Source organism: Sabethes cyaneus, chromosome 3 (genome assembly GCF_943734655.1).
Source record: "Sabethes cyaneus chromosome 3, idSabCyanKW18_F2, whole genome shotgun sequence".
Classification (NCBI taxonomy): Eukaryota; Metazoa; Arthropoda; class Insecta; order Diptera; family Culicidae; genus Sabethes; species Sabethes cyaneus.
Window position 1 is genome coordinate 222,899,130 of NC_071355.1, and position 22,956 is coordinate 222,922,085.

Consider the following 22,956-nt stretch of genomic DNA (forward strand, 5'->3'; position numbering starts at 1 on the left):
TTTCCAGCTGCTTTGCCGTTTTTCAGCTCTCTCGCTGCTTTCCTAACCTCGTTCAAAGTTGGTGGATCCACAGCTTGTCCATCATCCTCAATCGTTATCCTGTTTCTGTTGACCGTTCCATCTTGTTCACCATACAACAATGCATCGAAATATTGTTTCCAACGCCTATCCACCTCCGATCTTTCGGTAATCAGGTTCCCCTCCTTATCGTTGCATATAACAGGAGTTGGCACGGTCCGGTTCCCGATTCCGTTGATCGTATTAAAGAAACTTCTTGCATCGTGCCTCTCGAAACAATTCTCCGCCTCCGCAAGAACGCGATCCCAATGCTGACGTTTCTTACGACGGTGAAGTCTCTTTTCGGCGGCTCTAGCATCTCGGTATCTATCTCTCTGCTCTGGCGTGTCACAGTTGCAGCCAAAATGTGACTTCTGGCTCGATTCTTCTCATCACTCACTCCCTGGCACTCTGCGTCAAACCATTCACTGGAAGTGGCTGCACCAGTTGTAGTACCCAACACTTCACGCGCTGTAGTACTGATCGCGTCGTGGAACTGTCTCCACTGTTCGTTCAGGTTATCTCCGAAATGTTCACCGATCCGCTCATCAGTCTTCCGAGAGTACTCTGCAGCAACTCCCTCCGCTGATAACCGCCGAATGTTCAGTCGTATCTTCCTCGTTGGCTTCGATTTGAAGACGTTGGACAACCGGGCGCGGATCTTGCTTACTACGAGATAGTGGTCCGAGTCAACGTTTGGTCTTCGGAACGATCGCACGTCTGCGACATCAGAAAAGTGCCGGCCATCAACCAGAGCGTGGTCGATCTGAAAGCAGGCCTCTCCATTAGGGTGTTTCCAGGTGTGCTTCCGAATGTTCCATCGTGCAAAATGGGTACTACAGATAACCATTCCTCTGGCTGCAGCGAAGTTGATGAGCCTCAGACCATTGTCGTTTGTGGTAGGCCATTGTCGTTTGTGGTCTTCTGCAGCTCTCTTGCCAGGATACCCGCGCGTGCCGGTTCAAGTAGAGTCCTGACATTCCAAGTACCAAGTTTCCAATAATCGTTGCCCTTTTTCTTTTGCCTGGGTCCATGCCGATTATCCGGTTGTAGTTCCTTTCCTGAATTTCTCCTAGCGAAAGTTACTGCCTTACTGGGGCTGCGATGCCTCGTCTCGCGGACAGGGCTGCTGTATTGGGTATAGCTGGCGAGACACAGCGTTTCATAAGTCAGCCGTCCGCTCCGGATCAGTCGCTGTTGTATGCCGCCCCTAACCTGGGATACAGCCGCATACCTGGTACGGAAACGGCGATTCACCGTGTCGACCTTACGACCTTAGCTTCCACCGGGGTTGGTTACCCGTTCAAATATCCTAAAGAATTTCCGTCGTTAGCAACATTTAGTACCGTCACCCGCGCCGCCATGACACAATCTGGGACAACTCAAGCTACCTGAAGTCGCCAGTGACTGTACGCAAAGCCTTGAGGTAGCGCTGGTGAATGAGAGAGAGCTAAACGAAGTTATTTTTGAGAACTTCTAGGATAGCGTTAAAGCAGTCATCGTGCGTTGGTTGACGTTACGACTGGTATTATTTGGGATTATTACGACTGGGATATTTGACAAGAAGAATTCAATTTGAGCATCGATGCTACTGCAGCAGGGACCCAATAAAATAGGGAACAACATAGACAGAAACGAAGACGGCAAACCCAGTTTTCCTGGATAACAAGCGCCGGCGGGAAGAAATGGTGTGCGAGGATATGGAACAGCTGTATCGTTTTCAGGAAGCGCGTAAATTTTACAAGAATCTGAACGTATCCGTACATGTCGGGATGAAGATGTACGAATGTTGTCCGGTAATCGAAAAGTAGAAGTAGAGGCGGAATACTAAGACAGCAGGGGAAATGACAGTACGGAGGATGATGGTAATCTACCGACTCCCACAATAGGTGAAGTGATCGAAGCTATCAAGCAGCTCAAAAGCCGCAAAGCAGCTGACTTAGATTGCATCGCAGAAGAACTTATCAAGATTGCCCCGGATAGGTTGGCTACCTGTCCGCACCAGCTGATAAGGGATCTGGGAAAGAAAATAACTAGCGGAGGAATGGAAGGAGGATGTAAGATGCATAATATACAAGAGCGATAAGTTAGAATGTGGGAACTAGTTACTTACTTTACCAGCCGAGAGCTGGGGTAGCTCTTGCCGTATCAAGAACTCCTCTCCATTGTACTCGGTCCTGGGCTACTCGCCGCCAATTTGTTGCGCGTCTCGACTCACGCAAGTCGGTTTCAACCTGGTCGACCCATCTAGCATGTTGGGCCCCTCATTTCCTGGAGCCAGCAAGGTTCTTGAACAGAACGGATTTCACTGCACAGTCGTCCGGCATCCTTGCGGTGTGGCCGACCCCCTGTAGTCTCTCCCAACTTTCGCCAGATGTAGCTCGTAATTCATACGCCTCCATCACTTTCTGCTTTCCGTTTGTACTGCGCCAAAAATAGTTCACAACACCTTTCGTTCAAATACGGCAAGTGCAAGTATGTCTTCCGTAAGCAAAGTTACTATCTCTTAGTCCGTAGAGTACAACCGGTCTGATTAGCGTTTTACCCATCGTCAGCTTTGTGCGGCGGCGTGGGAACTACTGAGCGATCACTATTCTCAACGCCGCCTATAAAGTGCTTTAATCTTTTGCCGTCTATCGGTGCTAGCAAGGAGATTTGAGGAAAATTACCAAGCCGGTTTTGTGGACGAGCGATCGACAACAGGCCATAAATCTGTGTATTGCGGTAGATCCCTCAAAAGTGTCCCTATAAGCAGCATCTTTTCAATGCCATCCATATTACTAACGACCGTGAAGAGCTATAAAAATAATGGAGGGAATGGTGTACAATACTATATGAGAATGGAAGTTTGCAATGGACCGGTGATGTTATGAGAATAATGGACAACTCTGCAAAAATAGTGTTCGCCTTGAATTCGATTGGTACCAGACGCAGAAGTGGACAGCAAGGGGTATGAGACGTTCCCGAAACTAGACACAGACAGCCATGGACCGAGTATGTTGGCACAGGTGAAACCTTTACGGACCTTAACCTTAACAGGATAGGTAAATAAGTACCCTCCAACTTTTCTATGAAACCGCGTAAAAAAGATACGAAAGATTTATCATGCTTTCAATTAGATGGAGATACTATGTCGTCGGTGAGAACCACACAACAATAAGATCTGTACTGACCGTGTCCTTGTATTAAGTAATGAATGACAATACCAGTTCAATTCCATACACCTTTGAGAGCCCCAACTGTCTCTACAAATGAAAGAAATAATATTGACCTATTGCTCGACATTTGATATAAATACAGCTGGAATTACAATGAATGATGCTTTCAATGTTTGATCATGTGCGGAGTCCGCAATGATTTATGCAAACATAACCAGATATAAATGAACAACGATTTCTCGTAATTTAAATCAGTAGCTTGTATCAACTAATCGTAGGTTTATACGATATCATAATCGAAATCAAGATGAAGCCCTTACTAAAAATATTCATCGCCTTTTGTCTGATGAGTTTTGTGGTTACAATTCCAATTGCACAGGACGAAACTGAGGACAGCAGCGATGGTAATGATGATGAAGAATCTAGTCCAGGGGATGGTGAAGAAGACAGAGGAGATTCGCCCGACAGTGAGGAAGACGAAGACCAATCGGGTGAAGAAGACGGTGATGGTAAATGTCGTCCCCAAATTATTAACCTAATCTTAACAATTCACTTGGTTCAACCAGATCACGAAGAAACGGAAGGAAAGGAAAAAGCTGGAGAAGATGACGAAACTGACGAAGATGCAGAAAATGGAGAGGATGAAAAAGATACTGGATCGGGTGACGACAAATCCAGTGAGAATGGCGAAGGTGAAAAAGACGATAGAGTTAATACCTACAACAAGGTATCTGATATCATAAAGGAGGCAACTAAATCGGACAAAATAGAGGATGAGTACTTCAAATCATTTGTGGAGAACAGTTTGCAAGCTTATATTAGAAATCCGGTCATTAATGCCATTGGCACAATCGGTCAATTCTCTAAGGTAAGTTCAATAATATCGTCGTTAAAAATTACATATTGTATTGCATTCTACTTTAATAGATCGAAGAATGCTTCAAGAGTATCGGTAAAGACGTTGAGAAAGTTTTGACCGAAAAAAATAAAGCTTTTGCTGAGTGCAAAAAGAAACCGGACGCGAGAGAGGACAGTTGCGCGCATGAGCACAATAATGCCGCCGGAAGTGAACTTGAAGGAATTTCATCGAAAGTTTTAAGCTGTGTCAGTTCTAAGGGAGCTTAACAGTACTTGAACTTGCCCTAGACAATCCGAACGAAGATGAGAGCAATGGACCATACTATATGGGGTAGCAATATAACTAAATAAAAATTAAGATTAATGTTTGCAGCATAAAAATGGGGTTTTACTTATGGGGAGTGTGTGTATAGATCAGACTAAGTCTATCGATATAGCGATATGATATCTCGTTTACATCCGCTTTTTCTTTGGTCAATACCTACATTCAGCTGAAACATTTTCTCTATAGAAAAAACTTTCCAGTGATAATAAGGATGACAATCTTGGCAATTACTTACTGGAAGCTAAAAAATTTTGGCACACTTCGGAAAGGTTGAAATTTATACAAAAATGTTTTTTCAATATCTCAAGGCATACCTCAAGGAAGTAGTATAAGACCCCTGCCGTTTTCACTTTGCTTCTGATACAGCAGCCGCTTTTTAAGATACCTGATAATTGCAAGACCAGTGATCTGCTACTATTGACTCTAACAGTCGCTATCTGTCGAGATTCGAGAACATACGACGACCAATGCAGATAAGTATAGGCTAAAAATTCCGGATAGCCAATCGTCGAAATCCGTGATCATTATAAAGTCGTAGTCTTTTTAAAAGGAATAAAAGCTGCTTATAGACTGGGAAGCTTTATTAAACGTAAGTCTAGTATACAAATTGAGCCGCCTTCTTACATTATTCTACCACATGTTGGGGAGCCTATCAATAACGCTATGTAAAATTTGTTAGTTTATACATAATTAAATATAATAAAATACTCGTTTTGTTCAAAATTCAACACTTACTTGCTCTAGCTCAACATTTCGTCACGTATGTAAAATATGTAGAAAACAGTACACTATCAATGAAAATGGCATTAAATATGTACCTAACTTCTATGTACAATTTTTGAAACTCCTGTAAAATATTGCTTTCGTAAGGCACGCCTGACTTTTCGCTTACAGCACACACAATTTTCTAAATCAGTTTGATATTTTGTATACTATCTACCCATCGCCTAGATCGGGTCGTCCATAATATTACAACGAATAAAAAGCAGATTACTGCAAAAATACTGTACACTTTCTGTACTCGTCAATACTTTTTAAAAATTGTGAGAAAATGTAGTTTCTACACTAAGGTCTCCACATAATAAGATAAATAAGCAACGAAACTAGATCAGCCGCGTCTGTTTCGAGTAGTGTATGAGCAGAGCGTGAATAAATTTGTATTGCGCTAGTGATGGTATGATGTTGTCCCTCTGCTGGCGGATCTGGCCAATCAAACGAGGAATATCCAGATCCTGAGAAAAAGAAACCACCAAAAATTGCGTGTGTTGGCATTGTAATAAACGCAGGTGAATTTATTAGCAGCATATTCGAGACCTACCTGATTGTGATCCAACGTGTACATTAACAGATCGGCTACCAGTGTAACTCCCGTCCGGCCACCGCCCTCGTTGCAGTGAATCAGCACCGGTGGATTGGTATTGTGCGACGGTGGAACTTCCGCTATCGATGCCAACCGCACAGAGTTGAGTTCTTCCAGGAAGCCTACAATTTTGTTGGAAGGTTTCATTAGATTTATGGTTTTAAGATCGACCTATGGGCGATTTTTTAAATGATTTTGATCGCTCATTGTTTTCGCTTTCATACAATCTACTTCAATAAAAAAATTGATCCATCAACACCTACCTAAGAAATGGCCGACGTCCCGGGGACAGTTTTGGTCTCCCCACTCACTGTACGAAATGTGCCACACGGATCGGTATCGACGGCTCTGAGTGTGGTAAACTCGCAGTTTGGACGTCGTGCAGCGATCCGTTTCTTGAGAAAATTCCCGCCACACTTGATACTAAAATAATGAGCATTTCGTAATATCATGAATTTTGGAACAGTTTCAATCCAACACTAGTCCTTACCTGTCCGTATTCTAAACACCGCTCGCTGGTCGGCGGGATATAGTTCAGTTCGTTGGATAGTTGAACTAAAAGGTACACGTCCGCTTCCCAAACACACTGCCAAAAGACGTTGGTCGTATAAGCATCGTTGGGACTTTCAGCCACTATGTAGAACCTCTGCTTGTTGCCAACAGTGCTCTGCAATTGTATACGATAGATAATCTCCTGGACCAAATACGTGAAAATTAGTCGAAAAACTCACCGTTATGTGCGACGCATTCACATAACCCATCCGATTGTCCCGTGTTGGAGTCAACCGAACTCGGTTGTTGTCGTACGGCAAAAAGTTGGGATCGAAATTTTTATTTTTATTTTCATCCGCCAGGGCACAGTCATATTTCGCGTTTTCCACCCGCTTCGGTATCCGCTCGAATTCGCAGTAAAGCTGCGGGTCTGCTAGTTTGGTTTCCAACAACGAACACTGGAAAAAAGCAGAGCCTTTAAATTTACATTCATCTAAGGTAAAATTGAGATAAACCTACCAGCTTTTCCTTACTGATATTCGCCGGCAGGGCTTGCTGTCGTGGCATTCCTGTCGACCAGCGGTGCTTCAGCTGGCCGGCATCGTTAATTGAACTGTTAGCGCTGCCACTGCCCGACCCGCCGGAGTTGGCCGCGGTTTTGTTTTTCCGATCTTTCTCCCTTCCCAAAGTGGCAGACTTCTGTTTATCTGAAGAATTTCTCGATCGACCACCCAGAATATCCCAAATTTTTCGCCGTTTGGTTTCCTTCACCGATGAAGAAGAGGTGGAAGTGGTGGTTGAAGTTGATTGGTTATGACTTCCTACGTGTGACGAAGCGGTTACGGAACTGATACCGGAATCGTTATGAGCACTTCCTTGGGACGATGAGTAGCGGGAGTTTTGGCTGCTCAGGGGTGCCCCGTACGTTGCCGTGTTGTTAGCCGTATCAACGGTGTGAGTGGAAAAAGTAGACGTTTCGAGCACGTTCACTGGATGATTAGATCTGTTCATCGTTTCCGGGATGGTGGCAGCCGGTGGAGGTAGTGGTGGGGTTGCTGCTATCGCCGCGTGTTGTGCGGGTTGGTTTGGTGGAATCGTCACGGTTTCATGCTGCGAAACAATAACCTCAGCAGGGGCGTAGCGCGTCTGCGACGAAATGGTTTGGTGTTGTTGTTCCACCATCTGAGGTACGGTAAAATTTGGCGATTGCTGCTGAGGGACTGCCAGCTGTGGTGGTTCCTGGCTTTGCCGACTTACGCTCGGGGCTGACTGGACACTGGAGGTACGATTGCGAATTTCTCCGATCGATTCGTTTTCGTTTTTCCACGGTAGGGGAACATTCTCGTAGATGGGTTCGATCGAGCCGTTAATATGCTGTGAAGAACGGTTCAGGTGGGCCTTCGGATTGATGCCCATTTGGCCATTATGATACTGCGATCCTTCCGTTATCAGAAGATGCTCTACATCTCTGGGCACATAGTAAATTAGATTTCCTCCTTGCGTCGCTGGAAGCATACCAGTCTTGTTGGGTTCGACGTAGTTTAGATTCTCGTAGGTTCCATGCGGTACGATGTTCTGCGAATGCCTTAACTGATGCGTTTCACCAGGATAGAACATATGATTATTATGAGACATTTGTAGGAATTGAGCGTGATGATGGTTCATCAATGGACGGCTTGACACTAGATCAGGACTAGAACCGGAAACGTGGGCTCCGCGGAAACCAAGCAGGGCTCGATGCGAAGCCAGATCGGGAGTGGACGTTGAGCTGAGACGATTTGCGGGATATGGAGGAGGCGGTTTAACTAATCTCATCATTTTGAAGCGCTGTGTGAGACCATAATCCGAAGCATCTGAGTAATGGGGACCGATCATGTGAGTCGTGTGATGGGTCACGTCCGGATACGGTTGCTGGTGAACAGTCGCCTGATGCTGAATCGACTGTTGGTGATTGAAATAGGATACATCTGGTTGGCTGCCGGTAATGTTGAACTCCATGTGGCCTGGATCTTGTGACAGCATTTGCGATGCTGATAAGTGCAAAAGATTGCCGTTGCTCAACCGGACATCATTTGTGCTATTTCGATATTTTTGCTGTATGGCAGTTTCGTAATCCGGTGCCGGTCTGTAGGTTGGTAAAAGCGCTTTTAGACGTTCTCGGTCTTGAGTGTTGTTATTGTTGCTTAAATCTAGACAAGATGAACTTTGTGCGCGATTGATTAGTGACGCGTTGGAACCAGCCGGATTGATAGCCCAGCTTGAGCCATGATTCGAATACTCTAATGGCACCGAAGAGGACGAATTCAGATTGATATCTAGTGCAGAGGTCTGTAGCGATGATCGTGATTGCATCACGTTTGCATTGGCATTCATAAGACTATTATTGTTCAAATTACCTATACTACCGACATTAGGACTCGATGCTACTAATGGCGAGGGCTGCGATTCTACCATCATACCCATCGAAGATCCGGCATTATTCCACACACTGGATTGCGCCGCCAATTCATTATTACTTTGCCAGTTGGCCGAGCCCATCAAATGCCCCATCGCTGCTGATATTTGGTACTGACTTTCATTCAGCAAGTCATCCCTACTGTCGTTCAAATTATCACTCTGAAACAGGTTCAAATTCAACTGGCTGGCCTGTGTTTGATTTTTCTCATATTTAGCGAAAAATCTATGCTGCAAGGCGCACAACCGCCAGATATACGACCCCGTCGTAGAGTCCGAAACTGTAAACCTAACATTTTCATTTGCATCCGAGCACTCTATATTAAAATACTTTTTATGATTTAGCACATTCTTAATATCACGCCAAGGATAGAACTTGTTCGCATCACTCGCTACTATGATACCGGAAACCGAGATTCCTAGCGTGACGTCCGAACTATTATCGTCCTTTGCAGCAAATGTCTCCTGACCGTATCCATCTAGTTGTTGGCAAGCGGAAATGTACAAACTTTCTGCCGCTCCCTGAGTCACATTGTGCAACTCGTACGCCTGATGGATCACTTCTTCCGTTAACGTTTCCAGCAAATCGGCCTGAATCATTTCCCGTGGAAAAGACAGCAACGTCTTGAGGTACTCCACCGTATGCCGGTCCTGGTGGTTTCCATACTCGGCTTGTCGACTGTAGTTGGCCAGTATAACTGCTTGTTTCGGGTCACAGTTGATTCTTCCTTCAACCACATCATGCTTCAGCTGAAGAAAGTAATAATTTCTGGTTCCCTCGTCGTGGATCAGACTCACCCCAGACAGCACATAGTACATAACCCTCAGATAGAGCACCTTCATATTGGCGGAGAACTTCTCCAGCTGTCGGCTGATCGGTCGATCCAGATCGACCCAACGCATTTCTCCCGTGGCACTACCTTTGACTTCATATCGCAAACCGAAGAATTCCGGCTGCTGGATCGATATCCGTTGACAAACATTTTCAAGGCACTCCTGGCCGGTGCTCTCCGAGCTCAATGTGCAGTCGATTTTTGTCGAGGAATCTGCAATTATAGGAAAAATAGAACGAAACTGTAAGTAAGCATTATCTGTTACAGAGTTATAACGGTACAGAGTCATATATTTCCAGTCTCACCGCTGCGCTAAGTGATAACACATCTATTTTGTGCTATCTTACCATAAAACCCCGTAGAATTATTCAAAGTCGTATAGTAGCCGCGAATGATAAAATTCCTAAGGGTAATTATTTTATACTTTCTGCTGTTTAGCCTAAGAATATATACATATCTGTGCCCGATTGAAGTAAACACACTGTTGACAAAACCATTTGTTTGTACATTTACTATTCTTCTTTCTCAAGGTGCACCAACAGCTTCAGATTCTTCGCTGATAACCGAACGGGGGTGGTGATGATTGATGGCGTTGAAATTGCGTAGAACGAGCAAAGTTGAGTGGACGGGTTCGGCTCGGGCGATAAAAGTGAAAACACATACCATAGTCAGCTGATTGATAGGGTCCGGCATTTTCGTATGTTAGTAACAGGCTACGGAACGTAGCAGCACTATTCGTAGTGGATCAGTAATACAACGATTGGGATAGGTTTAGTCAGGGACTAGACTCTTTGCTGTCCATTATATTAACAAAATTTGCATATTTTTTGAAAAACCACACGAATATCGTCTAAAGCGTTCAAGATTAAAAAAATTTAAACGCAATCTCGAACAGACAATATGCCTGACACGCCGGTAAGCAACACGAGATTGTGAGATGGATTTCTGTTTGTCGCAGAAAATGTTATCTTGTTGTTTTTGGAAGCGCCTTGCTTTCCGTCAATAAACATTTCAGTATCTAAATAAACCGGATATTGTATAATAAATGTGATGCGCTGTTTTAACTCGTTGCATGAATATGAAACGAGCATGCTTTCTAGTGGGAAACCATGTTCAGGAAGTCTATTAACAATTTCAAATGTGTCAAATGGCTTAAGTATTTAAACTTTACTGAATGCATACAAAGTAGCCTGGATGACCAACAGTTTGGTCCATCGGAAGAATGAATATTACTGTATAGTAATATTCATGCTCTTAAAAAAATAGTTTGGTACTAAATTGACTCTAAATGGTTTGATTGTGCATCAAACAAATGAACCAAAAAATATGTTTCTGATCCGACTAATAAGCAACAAAATGTAAGAAGCTGATTTCGATATGATTCTATCTGATTTTTCATTATTATCCTTTGGTCTAAATTAGAACAGCACCATTAGATCCTACTTGCAAAAGAATGCAAAATGTTATCATCGTGATATTTATGGGTGGTCAGCCGCATCGTGCTGAGTCATTATTTAATTTCGCGAACTTTGGTTGTTTATGTTGGTTGATCCGATCTTTCGGATCCAATAAAATGAGTATAACTATTGCCAAAATCCGCATTCAGATAGAAATATTTGATGTCTTCTTTGCAAGTGTTATTTTTCAACTACACGAGATCGGTTGAATGTTTGAGAATAATCTATAGTTTAACATACTTTGAAATTGTAATTTTAAAACGATTTATTATGGCATTGGCATGACATAGCTGGAATGTGATAAGGGTATGTGGAGGTGCAGTTGAGTACGTGTAGGCACTTGGTCTCAACGTTTGATCTTTTCTTTTCCCACAACAAAAACACAAAACTCATACACTGTACCTGAACTTATACCTGATACTTCTAAATTCAGCCTGCATTTTTTTTCCTTTGGTGCACTTTCCTAAATAAAAACTTTGCCGCTATATAACAACAACACGTGTCGTTGATTCTTCTCGGTGAAAAAAAGACTCTTCCTTATCTGCGTAACGTTTCAGGCTAGTACACTTCACCTAGGGTGCTCGATGGGTTCGTCTACGGTGGGTCTTCGTCTACTTTCCAGACAAGAAACCAGCATTATAGCCAATTTTGACGCGAATTACATTCAAACTAAACCTGGGGTATGAAATGGGGAAAGCAATCTCAAGCCCTTACCTAGCGCCTCCGCGCGGCTATACCCAGTAGTGCTCTATTGAGTAGCTAAGCTAGGAGGTGCGATGCTGGGTGGTTCCCGGCTGCCTGATTTCAAAGGTGCGATTTTGGGCAGACGGCTGAGCCACACGGCCAGGTAAGCCTAATATGTTATTCTAATGATTTGTTTCGTTTTAACTCATCAAGCGCCTCCTACTGTACAGTGAAAACTTTGGCCGTGACAAGTTTAAATAATGCACATGGATATCACAAGGAAAAATAAAATTAACCATTGGATATTAGATACACTGATGGAAACTCAAATGACGCAATTATATTTCATTCCACGGATTGCTGGTGAGATTGTTCTATTTTTGCTCATATATGCTCCATTTCATTTTATTTTTACGCTTATATATTCATATTATATTCATATAGTATATTACTGGGTACATGAACACCTATGAAGATTGCGTGACTTTTTGCACATCCTCTTAAAGTAGGTGTTCAAATAACGTACCCATTTCTATTCTAGAATCGTAAAGACATGGCCAGGTGTATGGTGTACTTTCGAGTACACCATATCAGCCACCCATTGTGTGTACGGTTGTCTATGCTATGTTAATTAGATTCAAACTAAACCTGATATTGATATTTGTGGATTTTATCTTCGCTATTGAGGAAATGAATATGTTAGAAAATTACTATTTTTCACTATCTGTTCGAAAAATAGCAATCTTCTTGGTTTTTCTACTAGTTTTGACTATGACGAAGAGAATTTGTTGATCGCTCTGAGTAACTACTTGAAATTTTGAGCTGTGATTCAAGCTATTTCCACTTTTTTTGTAGTAATTGGGTAGCTCCTTCACACGGCTCAAAGAATACATGCAGAGTTTTTTTGTAAATAATTGCTGTCTGTCCATGATAAACAAAAGAAATCTTGCTTATGACGAAGTAAATTTTCGTATGACGAACTCCCGCTGGAGCATGATAAATTGTTCCACTGAGAAATGTAAGTTCCTAAGTACTTTTTTGGGCTGAATGGATATACATGTACAGGGAAGATGTGTCCGATTTATCTGGTGTAAAAAACTTGAGTACTTGCTGATTAATTCTTCTTATTATTCTTATTCTTATTAATACCAACACAGCCACAATGAAGGATTCCTGGAAATAATTTTAATTATTTCTACTCATAGAAATATTATAAATTATTTTCTTGTCTGTATTGACATTTATAATATGTATGAGATATATTATAAATGTTAAATCGGCCAGGCCAACTGTGAAGTATTACCACAAACACGATTATATGAAATGAATCTTGTGTGAATAAATTATTCATACACAGATGCATTTCCAAATCAACAGGGGAAGAAGAAACGGGGACGTCTCGTACCAACTGCTTTTGATTATTTGTAATATTATTTTCGTTGGGAGTATTTAGCTAGTGAAGTTTACACACTTAATAAAAAGCACCGAGTTCGGTTTATTTTACCAAAATCTAAACAGCTGAACGTTCGGTAAATTTTTTTATAATGCCAAACATTACTAATGATCCGTAAACGTCGATATGCACAATCAAAATTTTTACCGAACGTTCGGCTGTTTAGATTTCGGTAAATTTTACCGAATCGCTTAAGTGTGTATATAATACTTCGGACCCTCGGGGATGGGACACTTGCCCTTGGTTAAAACTTAGGTTATAGCGCCTTTATTTGCTTTTGAGTACTTGCTGTTTAATTCTTATAAAAGTATAAGGGTCCATGCCTAGTGGCATGGGCGCAGGCTTGAAGTAGTACTACGAATGTAGAGCAATTCGTCTCCCAATGCCAAAACCGGTGATTTTTGAACGAATTTCATATAATAGATTCCCCAGTTGCGCAGTAACGGAAGGTTTACTTGCGCTGTTGTATTTTGTACAACACCTGTGAACCGTTGACTTTATCTCGGGAATCTAGCAATAAGTAAAATTACTGTTTTCAGTAAGGTTGATCCGCAGACAAATGGTGGAAAAAGTTCCATAAGTTTTTCACCAAGTGGCATTAGTATTCGAGATAATTCTGTTACGTTTTAGCATGCCTATAAATCGTAGTTGACGCGAGTAACGAAAGGTAAAGGATTGTGTTCTTACATGTGAGTGGACCTGCAAAGGTTCGTTTGTTATTCTCGAATTCTCAAATTTCTGACTCGTGTGTCCATTGTCTATTTTCGTCCATCAGATAGGTTATTGGTGTGTGGATTAATGGTGGGAATACTGTTTATGGGACAAACGCTACTGGTAGGATCTGTAATCAAGATAGACTTTTATGTTTATGATGTTATGAGTCGCAAGCTAGCTGCCGATGTGTCTCCAACGAAAGCCGGCGACCGACTGATGACGCACACCGAGGCAAAGGCAAACAAAGTTTCAAATACAACCTTTAAAATTGCCAATTTGCCACCGATGTGTCTCGAAAACTTGCTGTCCGGTGCGTCGCAAGCTAGCTGCTGCTGGCTGATATTTCGCCAACGAAAGCCGGTGACCGAAGAAGGTAAGGAAAGGAAGTTTAACCCATAGCTCATCTCGTATATATTTCTGTCATCCGTGCTAGGGAAGCACTGACGTGGGAAGGCAAAAAATGCAAATAATGAAATATTAAATATTCGACTCATATTTTCTCAATTATTAAACGTCTGTTAGGGAAACATGTAATCTGCTGTGTTGTAATGGATTTTTTGAAAAATTTCCAATCGATTGATACCAATATGTCTAGAATCTGTTGACGAATGACTGAGTTATAAGCGTGCAAACCATAACCACTTTTCGTTACATGTTCCCTTTTCGTTTTTCTAAAGTGCACCCCAATATAGAAATCAAAGAAGTAGTCCTACTTCAAAAACTCGCAATAAAGTATGGATCGCATTTACGTATGACGAACAGGGTCCGTAACTCTATCGTCAGACGCCTAAAACAAAGTTATACAACAATGCTGAAAAGAATGTAGCACCCATACACTTTATTTGTTATAACTATCTTCACAAAAATGTAATGAATTCGCAGGTTATTATTAACCTTTCGTTACTCGCGCCAACTTACAGGCGTGCTAAAACCTAATAGAATTCACACGAATAGGTACTCATGCCACTTGGTGGAAAAGCTGCCGGAGGAATGGATGGAAGGGGTGGTTTGTCCCATCTTCAAAAAGGGTGATCGACAGTCTATCGAGGCAAGTTATGGCAGATAATGCACGAACACGATTTTCCGGACAAACTGACGCGACTGATCAGATTGGATCGAGTGATATGTTTCGTACGCATCTCTGGGACACTCTTAAGTCCTTTCGAGACGCGGCGAGGGTTGAGACAAGGTAACGGTTTATCCTGCATGCTGTTCAACATCGCTCTTGAGGGGGTGATCCGACGAGCGGGCATCGAAACGAGAGGCACGATTTTTACCAAAGGTAGCCAACTTCTAGGCTTTGCAGATGACTTCGATATCATAGCCAGGAACTTTGCGACGGCGGAGGCAATCTACGCCAGACTGAAAGCGGAGTCTGGGAGAATTGGGGAAAAATAAATGCGTCGAAGACCAAATACATGAAAGGAAGAGACTCAAAGGAAACAAACGCGCGTCTCTCACGGACGGTAACCGTTGACGGCGACGAATTAGAAGTGGTAGAGGAGTTCGTGTATTTGGGATCGCTGGTGACCGCCGACAACAATACTAGTAAGGAGGTCCAGCGGCGCATCCAAGCGGGAAATCAGGCCTACTTTGCCCTTCGTAAAACGCTTCGATCAAGAAGCATACGCCGCCGCACGAAGCTAACAATATACAAAACCCCTATTAGACCGATAGTTTTTTATGGACTTGAAGCCGTGACGCTGCTCACGGAGGACATACACGCCCTTGCCGCGTTCGAGCGGAAAGTGCGGCGGACGATATTTGGCGGAGTACAAACTGAAAGCGGAGAGGGGCGGAAACGTATGAATCACGCGCTACAGGCACTGCTTGGGGAGACTCCCATCGAGCTACGGTGGGCCGGACACGTCGTAAGGATGCCGGACAACAGTGCGACGAAAATAGTCTTCTTCAACAACCCCACCGGCACCAGGAACAGGGGGGCCCAACGTGCACGATGGCTCGACCAGGTCGAAAGCGATTTGCGACTTCTGAGACGACTAGGAAATTGGCGACGAGTGGCCCAAGACCGAGTTGAATGGAGACGAGTGCTTGAAACAGCACCAACCACCCCGGCTCTACGCTGAAAAATAAGAAGAAGAAGAAGAAGAAGAAGAATCTGATCATTTATCGTGCCTATAATTGAAATTACAAAGCATTTTTTTAGTACCAAAATTTGTACCAATTCAGATATTCAGTAAATGTTATCGAACCAATTGATATGAAAAACTTGTCTCGACTAAATAGAGTTTCAACATAATTCAGCAATATTGTTCAGGGTGCCGCTTAAAAGGATGAAAATAAGTCTAGGCCCTAGATAATGCCCGCCCAGTTAGCTCCAGAGTACGATGCTGGCCTAATAAGCAAGTCGTCGCATCGTCGTCGACTGGGTGGTGCCGCTGCAGAGTTAATAGGATCTTTGCACTAGCCCCGTAATTTTTCTGTATTCTAATAACCGGTTGCGAAGTCTGTCGATAAAGAAGGGTCAAGTTCTGAAGGACGTTTGCTTTGCTTTCGCCCTAGATAAAGTCTTCTGCTCTCTGGTTCATAGAATAGTTAACTGTGGAAGGAGAAAGCAAAACGTTTACAGTAGGTGGGTATAAAATAGACTCCAAAGTGGTTCTTAAGTTGGTTAATTGGTGTTAGTGCAATGAAGAAATTTCATCATGGTGTGGGTGGAATCGTAAATCGACCAATCACGATGAAGCGTGACGTCAAACTCCAAAAACAAACCCCATTGTCCGACACGGTTTGTTTTTGTAGTTTGACGTCGTTTGCTGATTTTTCGCTACTAATACCATCAAATATCTTCGTCTGCCACACCTTTTTAAATCTCATTGGTTCTATTCCTCTTATCCAGCAAATCCTATCCCTACCTTCACAGTTGGGACAGATTTTGCTTTACTTCTTTACAACTGCTCGGGTTGCAATGACGAGCGATGACCATAACTGATAGCTAAATACACACTCACAAAAGCTCGTCGCAGGGTATAAAAAATAAGAAAGAACACTCTTTCTTATGTTGATACCAGTCTGTTCGTTAGAACGAGTACGCGCGTATGAGAAAATTAGCCCACACGAGTGCGGGCTGCGCAACAATGCTCGTAAGGGCTCACACCGAAACAAATGAGCACAAGGGGGTCGACAGGTGGAAGCAGTTCTTCGATGAACACCTCAATGATGAAATTGCAGAAGGTGGCCGAACTAAGACATGCCCATGGAAGATAGTAGCTTCCAGCATCTGATCTCCTAGAGGTGAAAATAAAAATTGGGTTGCTGATGACCAACAAAGCCACCGATAAAGACCCTTACCAGCGGACATTTATAAGCATTAGCGGAGAATGGCTGGTAGCGGCACTGCGCTGAGTTATTTTAAAGATATGGGAAGAGAACGACTGGAGGAATCGATGAAAGGAGTCTAATGCAGCAACTATCTCGGCATAACACCTGTATACGCCGCCTCAAGGTACTTCTGATTCCAAATCTTAAGCCCTATTCTCATGGTAACTTTGTGTAATTTTTTAAATGAGAGCACAATTTGCTGGGAGTCACCCAGGTGACTTTCAATAACCTGAATGACCGCACAAATCGAATGAACACTGTAAGCTGAGATAAGAATAACTCTAAGAATGACCCCGCGAGCTAAGTGAGATGAGTAAAGGGACTGTGAGAATAGGACGTTCTATTACACCGGCCGTCACTAATAGCACAGGGGTTCGGAACTATCAGACGAACTTCAAGGGAGCTCGCGCCACCTCGAACAAAATTTTAACCATTCGACAGATCTTGCAGAAAAGTTGGGAAAACAATGTCCTCATGCATCACATTTGTGTTGACTTCAAAGAAGCAGACGATACAGTTGATCGAAACAAGCTATGGCAGATAATACACGAACAAGGTTTTCCGGACAAAGTGATTAGTCGCGATCAGAGATACAGATACATTGTATAAGCGATGCAGTTCGTGTGTATCTCGGAGATATTCTCGAATCCCTTAGAGACGTCACCAGGGTTGAGACAAGGTGACAGTTTATACTGCAAATGCACCCTTGAGCGGGTATTCTGAAGAGCGGGCATCCAAACGAGAGGGGTGATTTTTACCAAAGGTAACTAACTTCTATACTTTGCCGATAACTTTGATATCATAGCTAGAAACTGGAATGAAAATCGGGCCTCCTTTGCATTTCGCAAGACGCTACGATTAAAGCGGAACCTTACTCTGGAAAGTCGAAAAAATCGATTTCTTGTTTGCATTTTCGGGAGGCTTACATCTTCAGCAATGTTATGTCAAAAGGGTTTTGTTGGTATCTGATCCCATTGAAAATTTACAGCAAAAACTATGGAGTTGCTTCAAGGGAAGTAGCATCGCTGTAGGAAACATAGCCGCTTTTTCTCTAAACCATGTTTGTTCAGCTGGCGGTACATGTATCTAGGGTTCTAGTGGATGGATACGGCCAAAAAATTTTCACCTTGTAAAAATGATATGTCTAAATTAGTTCGTAGCCGTTTTTCGATGTTTTATGAGCTCTTTTTGTTGATTTTTGATTAAAAAAACACTTCTTTTTTGCAAAAATGCCCGCCAAATGCCCGAAATTTTTCGAATTTTTCAAAAGTATCCATTTTCCAATACTCCGTTTGTTCCCGGCACGTACCGCCAGCAAGGAACAAGCTGCTAACAGTATAATAATCAAAATTCTTTTTCAATGGTATACACATTTTCAACGTAAATACGTTTCAAAAAACCTATTTAAATTTTTTTTCACCCGGATAATCGAGTCCGACCTGTATGTGCTTTTGCGGTGTTCGAGCGTAAGGCGCTGCGGACGATATTGGTGGAGTAGAAACAAAAGGGTTGAGAGTAGAAAAGGTTTATCATTCGCGAGCTAAAGGTACTGCTTGTAGATTTCCATCGTACATATGGTGAAAGTCGGTAGGCTTTGGTAGGCCGGACACGTCGTAAAGATGCCCGATGAGAGTGCGACAGAAACGGTTTCCTTCAAGAGCCCCACCAGACACCAGGGACAGAGGGGCCCAACCTGCGAGATAAATCAGCAAGATCGAAAACGACTTTCAGCTTCTGGAATGCCTAGAAAATTCGTGGCGAATGACCGAAAAGCGATTTGAATCGAGGCGACGCCTTGAAACAGCACGAGCCAGCCCAGCTGTGGCGCAGGCACATGAATCACGAGATATACCAAGTGTTTAAAGATGCGGATATTGTAACGGGACTAAAACACGGCAGGCGACAGTGGGCTGGTCACGTAATAAGAATGCCTGATGAGCGACCAGTAAAAACAATATTGGGCGGAGAACCTGACAGAGGCCGACGACTCCGGCCGACACCTTTACCATAAACAAACTCAAAAAATTGAATTGGTAAAAACTGAAAAAGAAGTCAAAAATTATTTCCAAACTGACTACTTACTAGTAACTATGACCTAATTCCAAAATCGTAAAAATCGCGTAAATTAAAAAACCGTAAATATAAACATAAAAAACACCTGAGTGTGTTTGAGTAGTTATTTGTGATCATTATCTGAAACTTCTGGCCGTTTGGAAGCAGATTTTGAGCAACTCGATGCTTCGAAAGATGAGCTTTCTTTTGCCGTTTTTTTACTAAAAAGTCCGACTAGCCCGAAAGTAGGAATTACTGAAATCAAATAGACAATTCCATAAAACTAACATGCTTATAAACGCAATGGATCGAAATTAAACGGAATCGCATCGCAGATTAATCGGAAAGTTCTTTATAAAATCATGTACTTTTTCGTAGTTCCATGTGCGTTTTGTCTTTAAACATTTATCGATAACCAACAGAATGCTAAAAACAATCCCACTATAAAACCAAACCAAAATCAATTTGTTTCATAAAGTTGGGCGTAGTCAATAGATATTAAACATTGAAATGTGTGCAGTTCACATCGACCACCGGCGGTTTACTAATTTTGGTTGTCATAATTTTCACATTCCTGGTGCGACGCACATGAAAAATGAATACCTTTAGAATAATAAACCATACTGATGATTCATCGTTGAATTTAATTATCCTCACAGCTCTATATTCAATACATATTCACGGGCCCTAATTATTATACACCGTGTCTTAATAAGACGATCACAAAGCGCATTACGTCAGCTGCGAATTCCGTGCAACGTGATTGTTCTCTGCGTTGTGTGAGGAAAAATTAATTCGGAATTACCTACTAGACGACTCTGTCTAGTTGCTCAGAGGTTTTTTTTACAACCAGTTCATTTATTGACACAAAAACTTACTCAGCGGTATCACTACTAATTCCAGCATGTTCTGGCAGTTTCGGCTCACGTAGTGCACAGTATCACGTCGTCTCTCGAACGTACTATCCTTTGGGCAACTTCATATGTGAATATTTTCGCCAGTTTCTTCTTATCAAACGTCACTTTATCCCTATGGCTATGGTAGTTGCAGCTAACGGAAGCGAAAAAAAAGGCCCAACCGTGCTAAACCGAAATCTTCTAAACGCTGCAGCTAACCGGACACACCAGCTCGACCGAGCAACCTCGACAAATCTACTTCATTAACTGTATTGTAAGCACGGGCTACGATTCCTTATCAGTCACATACCTGCAGCAAGAATTCGTTCCACTCCCGAATACTAGCGATTTTCGCAATTTCAAGAATACCTACAACCTCATCCACCCGCGCAATATTAAGCTGTACATACATTATCGATACATGCTTCGACAAACAATAACCGCGCGCGCAGGGCGTCTCACATCAAACTTCCGCTGGTTTTGATGATCCACCGCGAACACGACGCCCCCTAGGTCTTGGTGCCGTATCGACGCAGTAGGTAAGGTACACACTAACGAGAGCTGCGCTTCTGCGCTGTTGACTTGCAGCGCATATCAGAACAAACTGACGCACTTTTTTCCATGCTTATCAGCAGCCGATATGGATAAAGAGGCACGGAGGCACTTTCAGGGACCGTCGCGACGCCACACGTTGAACGAACTGTTTGATAGAACAAATAACATTGGACAAGCCGCCGCTGGCTGGTTAAGCCGTATGGAATGTGTGATTGGATGAAATCTTTGGCTCTAACAGCGGTTGCGGTGGAGAGCGCAGAGATTCTCCCGACGGGTCTGTGTATGCGTGAATGGGTCCAGCAGCGTGTGGCGTGGGGGTGGATGTGATTATAGGCACGCTGATGACTAACCGCTTAAGGTCAAACAGGTACTGCCTCAGAGACTGTTCCATTAAGGCGACAACGGCTGAGCTACAAAAACGGAGCTTCGAATGCGAATGATTATAGCGGCATTACCTTCGACCGCAGCTTGAACATACATAAGCATCTCGTACATCCTACATATGGATGAAGCGCAGATTCTGGCTGTGCTGTTTTAAACGCGTCGTCAATGGAAATCACGTGCGATTATATTACATCGTTGTTGCTGGGGAAGCGAAAAAGGTTTCATGGGTCGCCCCACGGCGGGAGACCCTTAACTGCTGAGTTGTATGTAGTTCAGATTAGAGCTACGCTTCCCACCTGCCTAGCGGTGGTCATCTTACGAGCTGATTAGTGGTTGTTGAGCTTCATTTCCACCAACTTGTGTGAAACTTGTGTAAATAAAATCTATAACGGTAACCGCTTTCTGGTGATGGATTTCATTTCCCCTGCGTTTCAATAAAACATTACTTTCGTTCGAGAGTCAACCTGCTGGCCACTAGACAGGTACAATCGACATGAGAAAGTGCGTTTTTCGAATGAAAACAGACGTGACGCAACTAGCTTCAGCTATCTTCTTCCACACCCTAGCCGAAGATCGGTTTAATTTTCCGATGGTCTCAACCCGCCAGCTAACCAGCCCGCCAGCCAGCCAGCCAGCCAATTGATACCGAATACTTTATGTCATGACACTTGGCGGGCCATGCAACACGGGCACGGACAGTATTCAGTTCATTTTTTCCTTAACTTTTCCCCCCGCTTTCCCTGCCACCACCGGTCGCTACGGCATGATGGGAACCGTGCGAAAGTTTGCTTCACGTGATCATCAGCGGTTGAGCGCAATTATGACACTGTTTTAAAATATGCATTGTGCGTGGTGAGCGGCGATGACAGATAAATGGCTGCATTTTAACGGCCTAGGGTCACATTTGGTTAACTTTACCACCCAACCCAACGATGTTAGATGTGGCTCGATTGAAGCCAGTCCGCACCCCGTTTCAAATAAAAATAAAACATTTAATGGGTATGTAACTACTTTTACATCACATTACTAAGAAATGCTTTGTGAATGAAATTTTCAGATTAACATGATCAAAATCGCGAAATAGAACCTCAACGTTTTCCAGTTGCAGGCGTTATATGTAATGTAAATTTTCAGACAAATTTATTTTTATTTTATTTAACACCGCCTTCGATAAAAAATCGTACAGACTGAATATGCTTATAAACTATGTTTTACTGTGTAATTTCACTGATTCATTTTTTAAAAAGTGATTTTGGCATGTCGAAGTCGAAAATTTCACCAACAGCGTTGGAGGCTTGAAGACATGAGTTTAAAGCGTTGTTCTGGCCAAAATGCGTCCGGTGGAAAGGTATTGCAAGTAACTACGTATCGCGAAACCGACGAGGAGGTACGTTGATTGGCACCTGTTCTAATAATGCTGGACAGTCAATGTTTCCCTGCATTAGGTCAAAAACGAACATTCTTTGTTGATTGGTACGCCTACCCGATAGTAGATCGAGATTGATCAATGAAAGTACAGGAGATGACATAGATGCACCCAGGTCGTTTACGAAAATGTTGAACAGCAGTGGCCCCAGCACGCTTCCTTGGGGTACGCCGGAGGGAATGAAAAACGTTCGAGAGCGAGCAGAATTCACTACCACGTATGCCGTGCGGTCCGTCAGATATGAGCTGAGCCATTCTGTAATCCAATCCGGTAGACCCATTTGCTTCAACTTGGCGATAACCAGAATGTGTGGAACAGTATCAAAAGCTTTTGCAAAGTCGACGTATACCGAGTCCACTTGTCGTCTAGCTTCGACTTCTCTGGATAAAGTAGTAACGTAGCACATCAGATTAGTGGTAGTTGACCGGTTCTCATGAAACCGTGCTGAGTTTCAGA

General features: G+C 43.0%; 2 protein-coding genes across 2 annotated transcripts in view; one reads left to right on the forward strand and one right to left on the reverse strand.

The window, feature by feature from the left end:
• The first annotated feature begins 3,464 nt into the window (after nt 1-3,464).
• Nucleotides 3,465-4,454, forward strand: LOC128741378 (30 kDa salivary gland allergen Aed a 3-like). The gene is made up of 3 exons (XM_053837162.1): nt 3,465-3,724; nt 3,782-4,083; nt 4,143-4,454. Exons 1-3 carry the CDS (start codon nt 3,523-3,525, stop codon nt 4,338-4,340), a joined length of 702 nt encoding a protein of 233 aa, XP_053693137.1. The 5' UTR covers nt 3,465-3,522; the 3' UTR covers nt 4,341-4,454.
• A 520-nt stretch (nt 4,455-4,974) lies between these two features.
• The window catches only part of LOC128741377 (tyrosine-protein phosphatase non-receptor type 21), a 31,127-nt gene continuing 13,145 nt past the window's right edge, over nt 4,975-22,956 (reverse strand). The window contains exons 2-7 of the mRNA XM_053837161.1: nt 6,770-9,750; nt 6,490-6,708; nt 6,249-6,425; nt 6,022-6,181; nt 5,717-5,880; nt 4,975-5,630 (exon numbers count right to left, since the gene is read on the reverse strand). Coding sequence (XP_053693136.1) covers nt 5,502-5,630; nt 5,717-5,880; nt 6,022-6,181; nt 6,249-6,425; nt 6,490-6,708; nt 6,770-9,750 — 3,830 coding nt within the window. The 3' untranslated portion in view covers nt 4,975-5,501. The remainder of the gene's footprint in view (nt 5,631-5,716; nt 5,881-6,021; nt 6,182-6,248; nt 6,426-6,489; nt 6,709-6,769; nt 9,751-22,956) is intronic.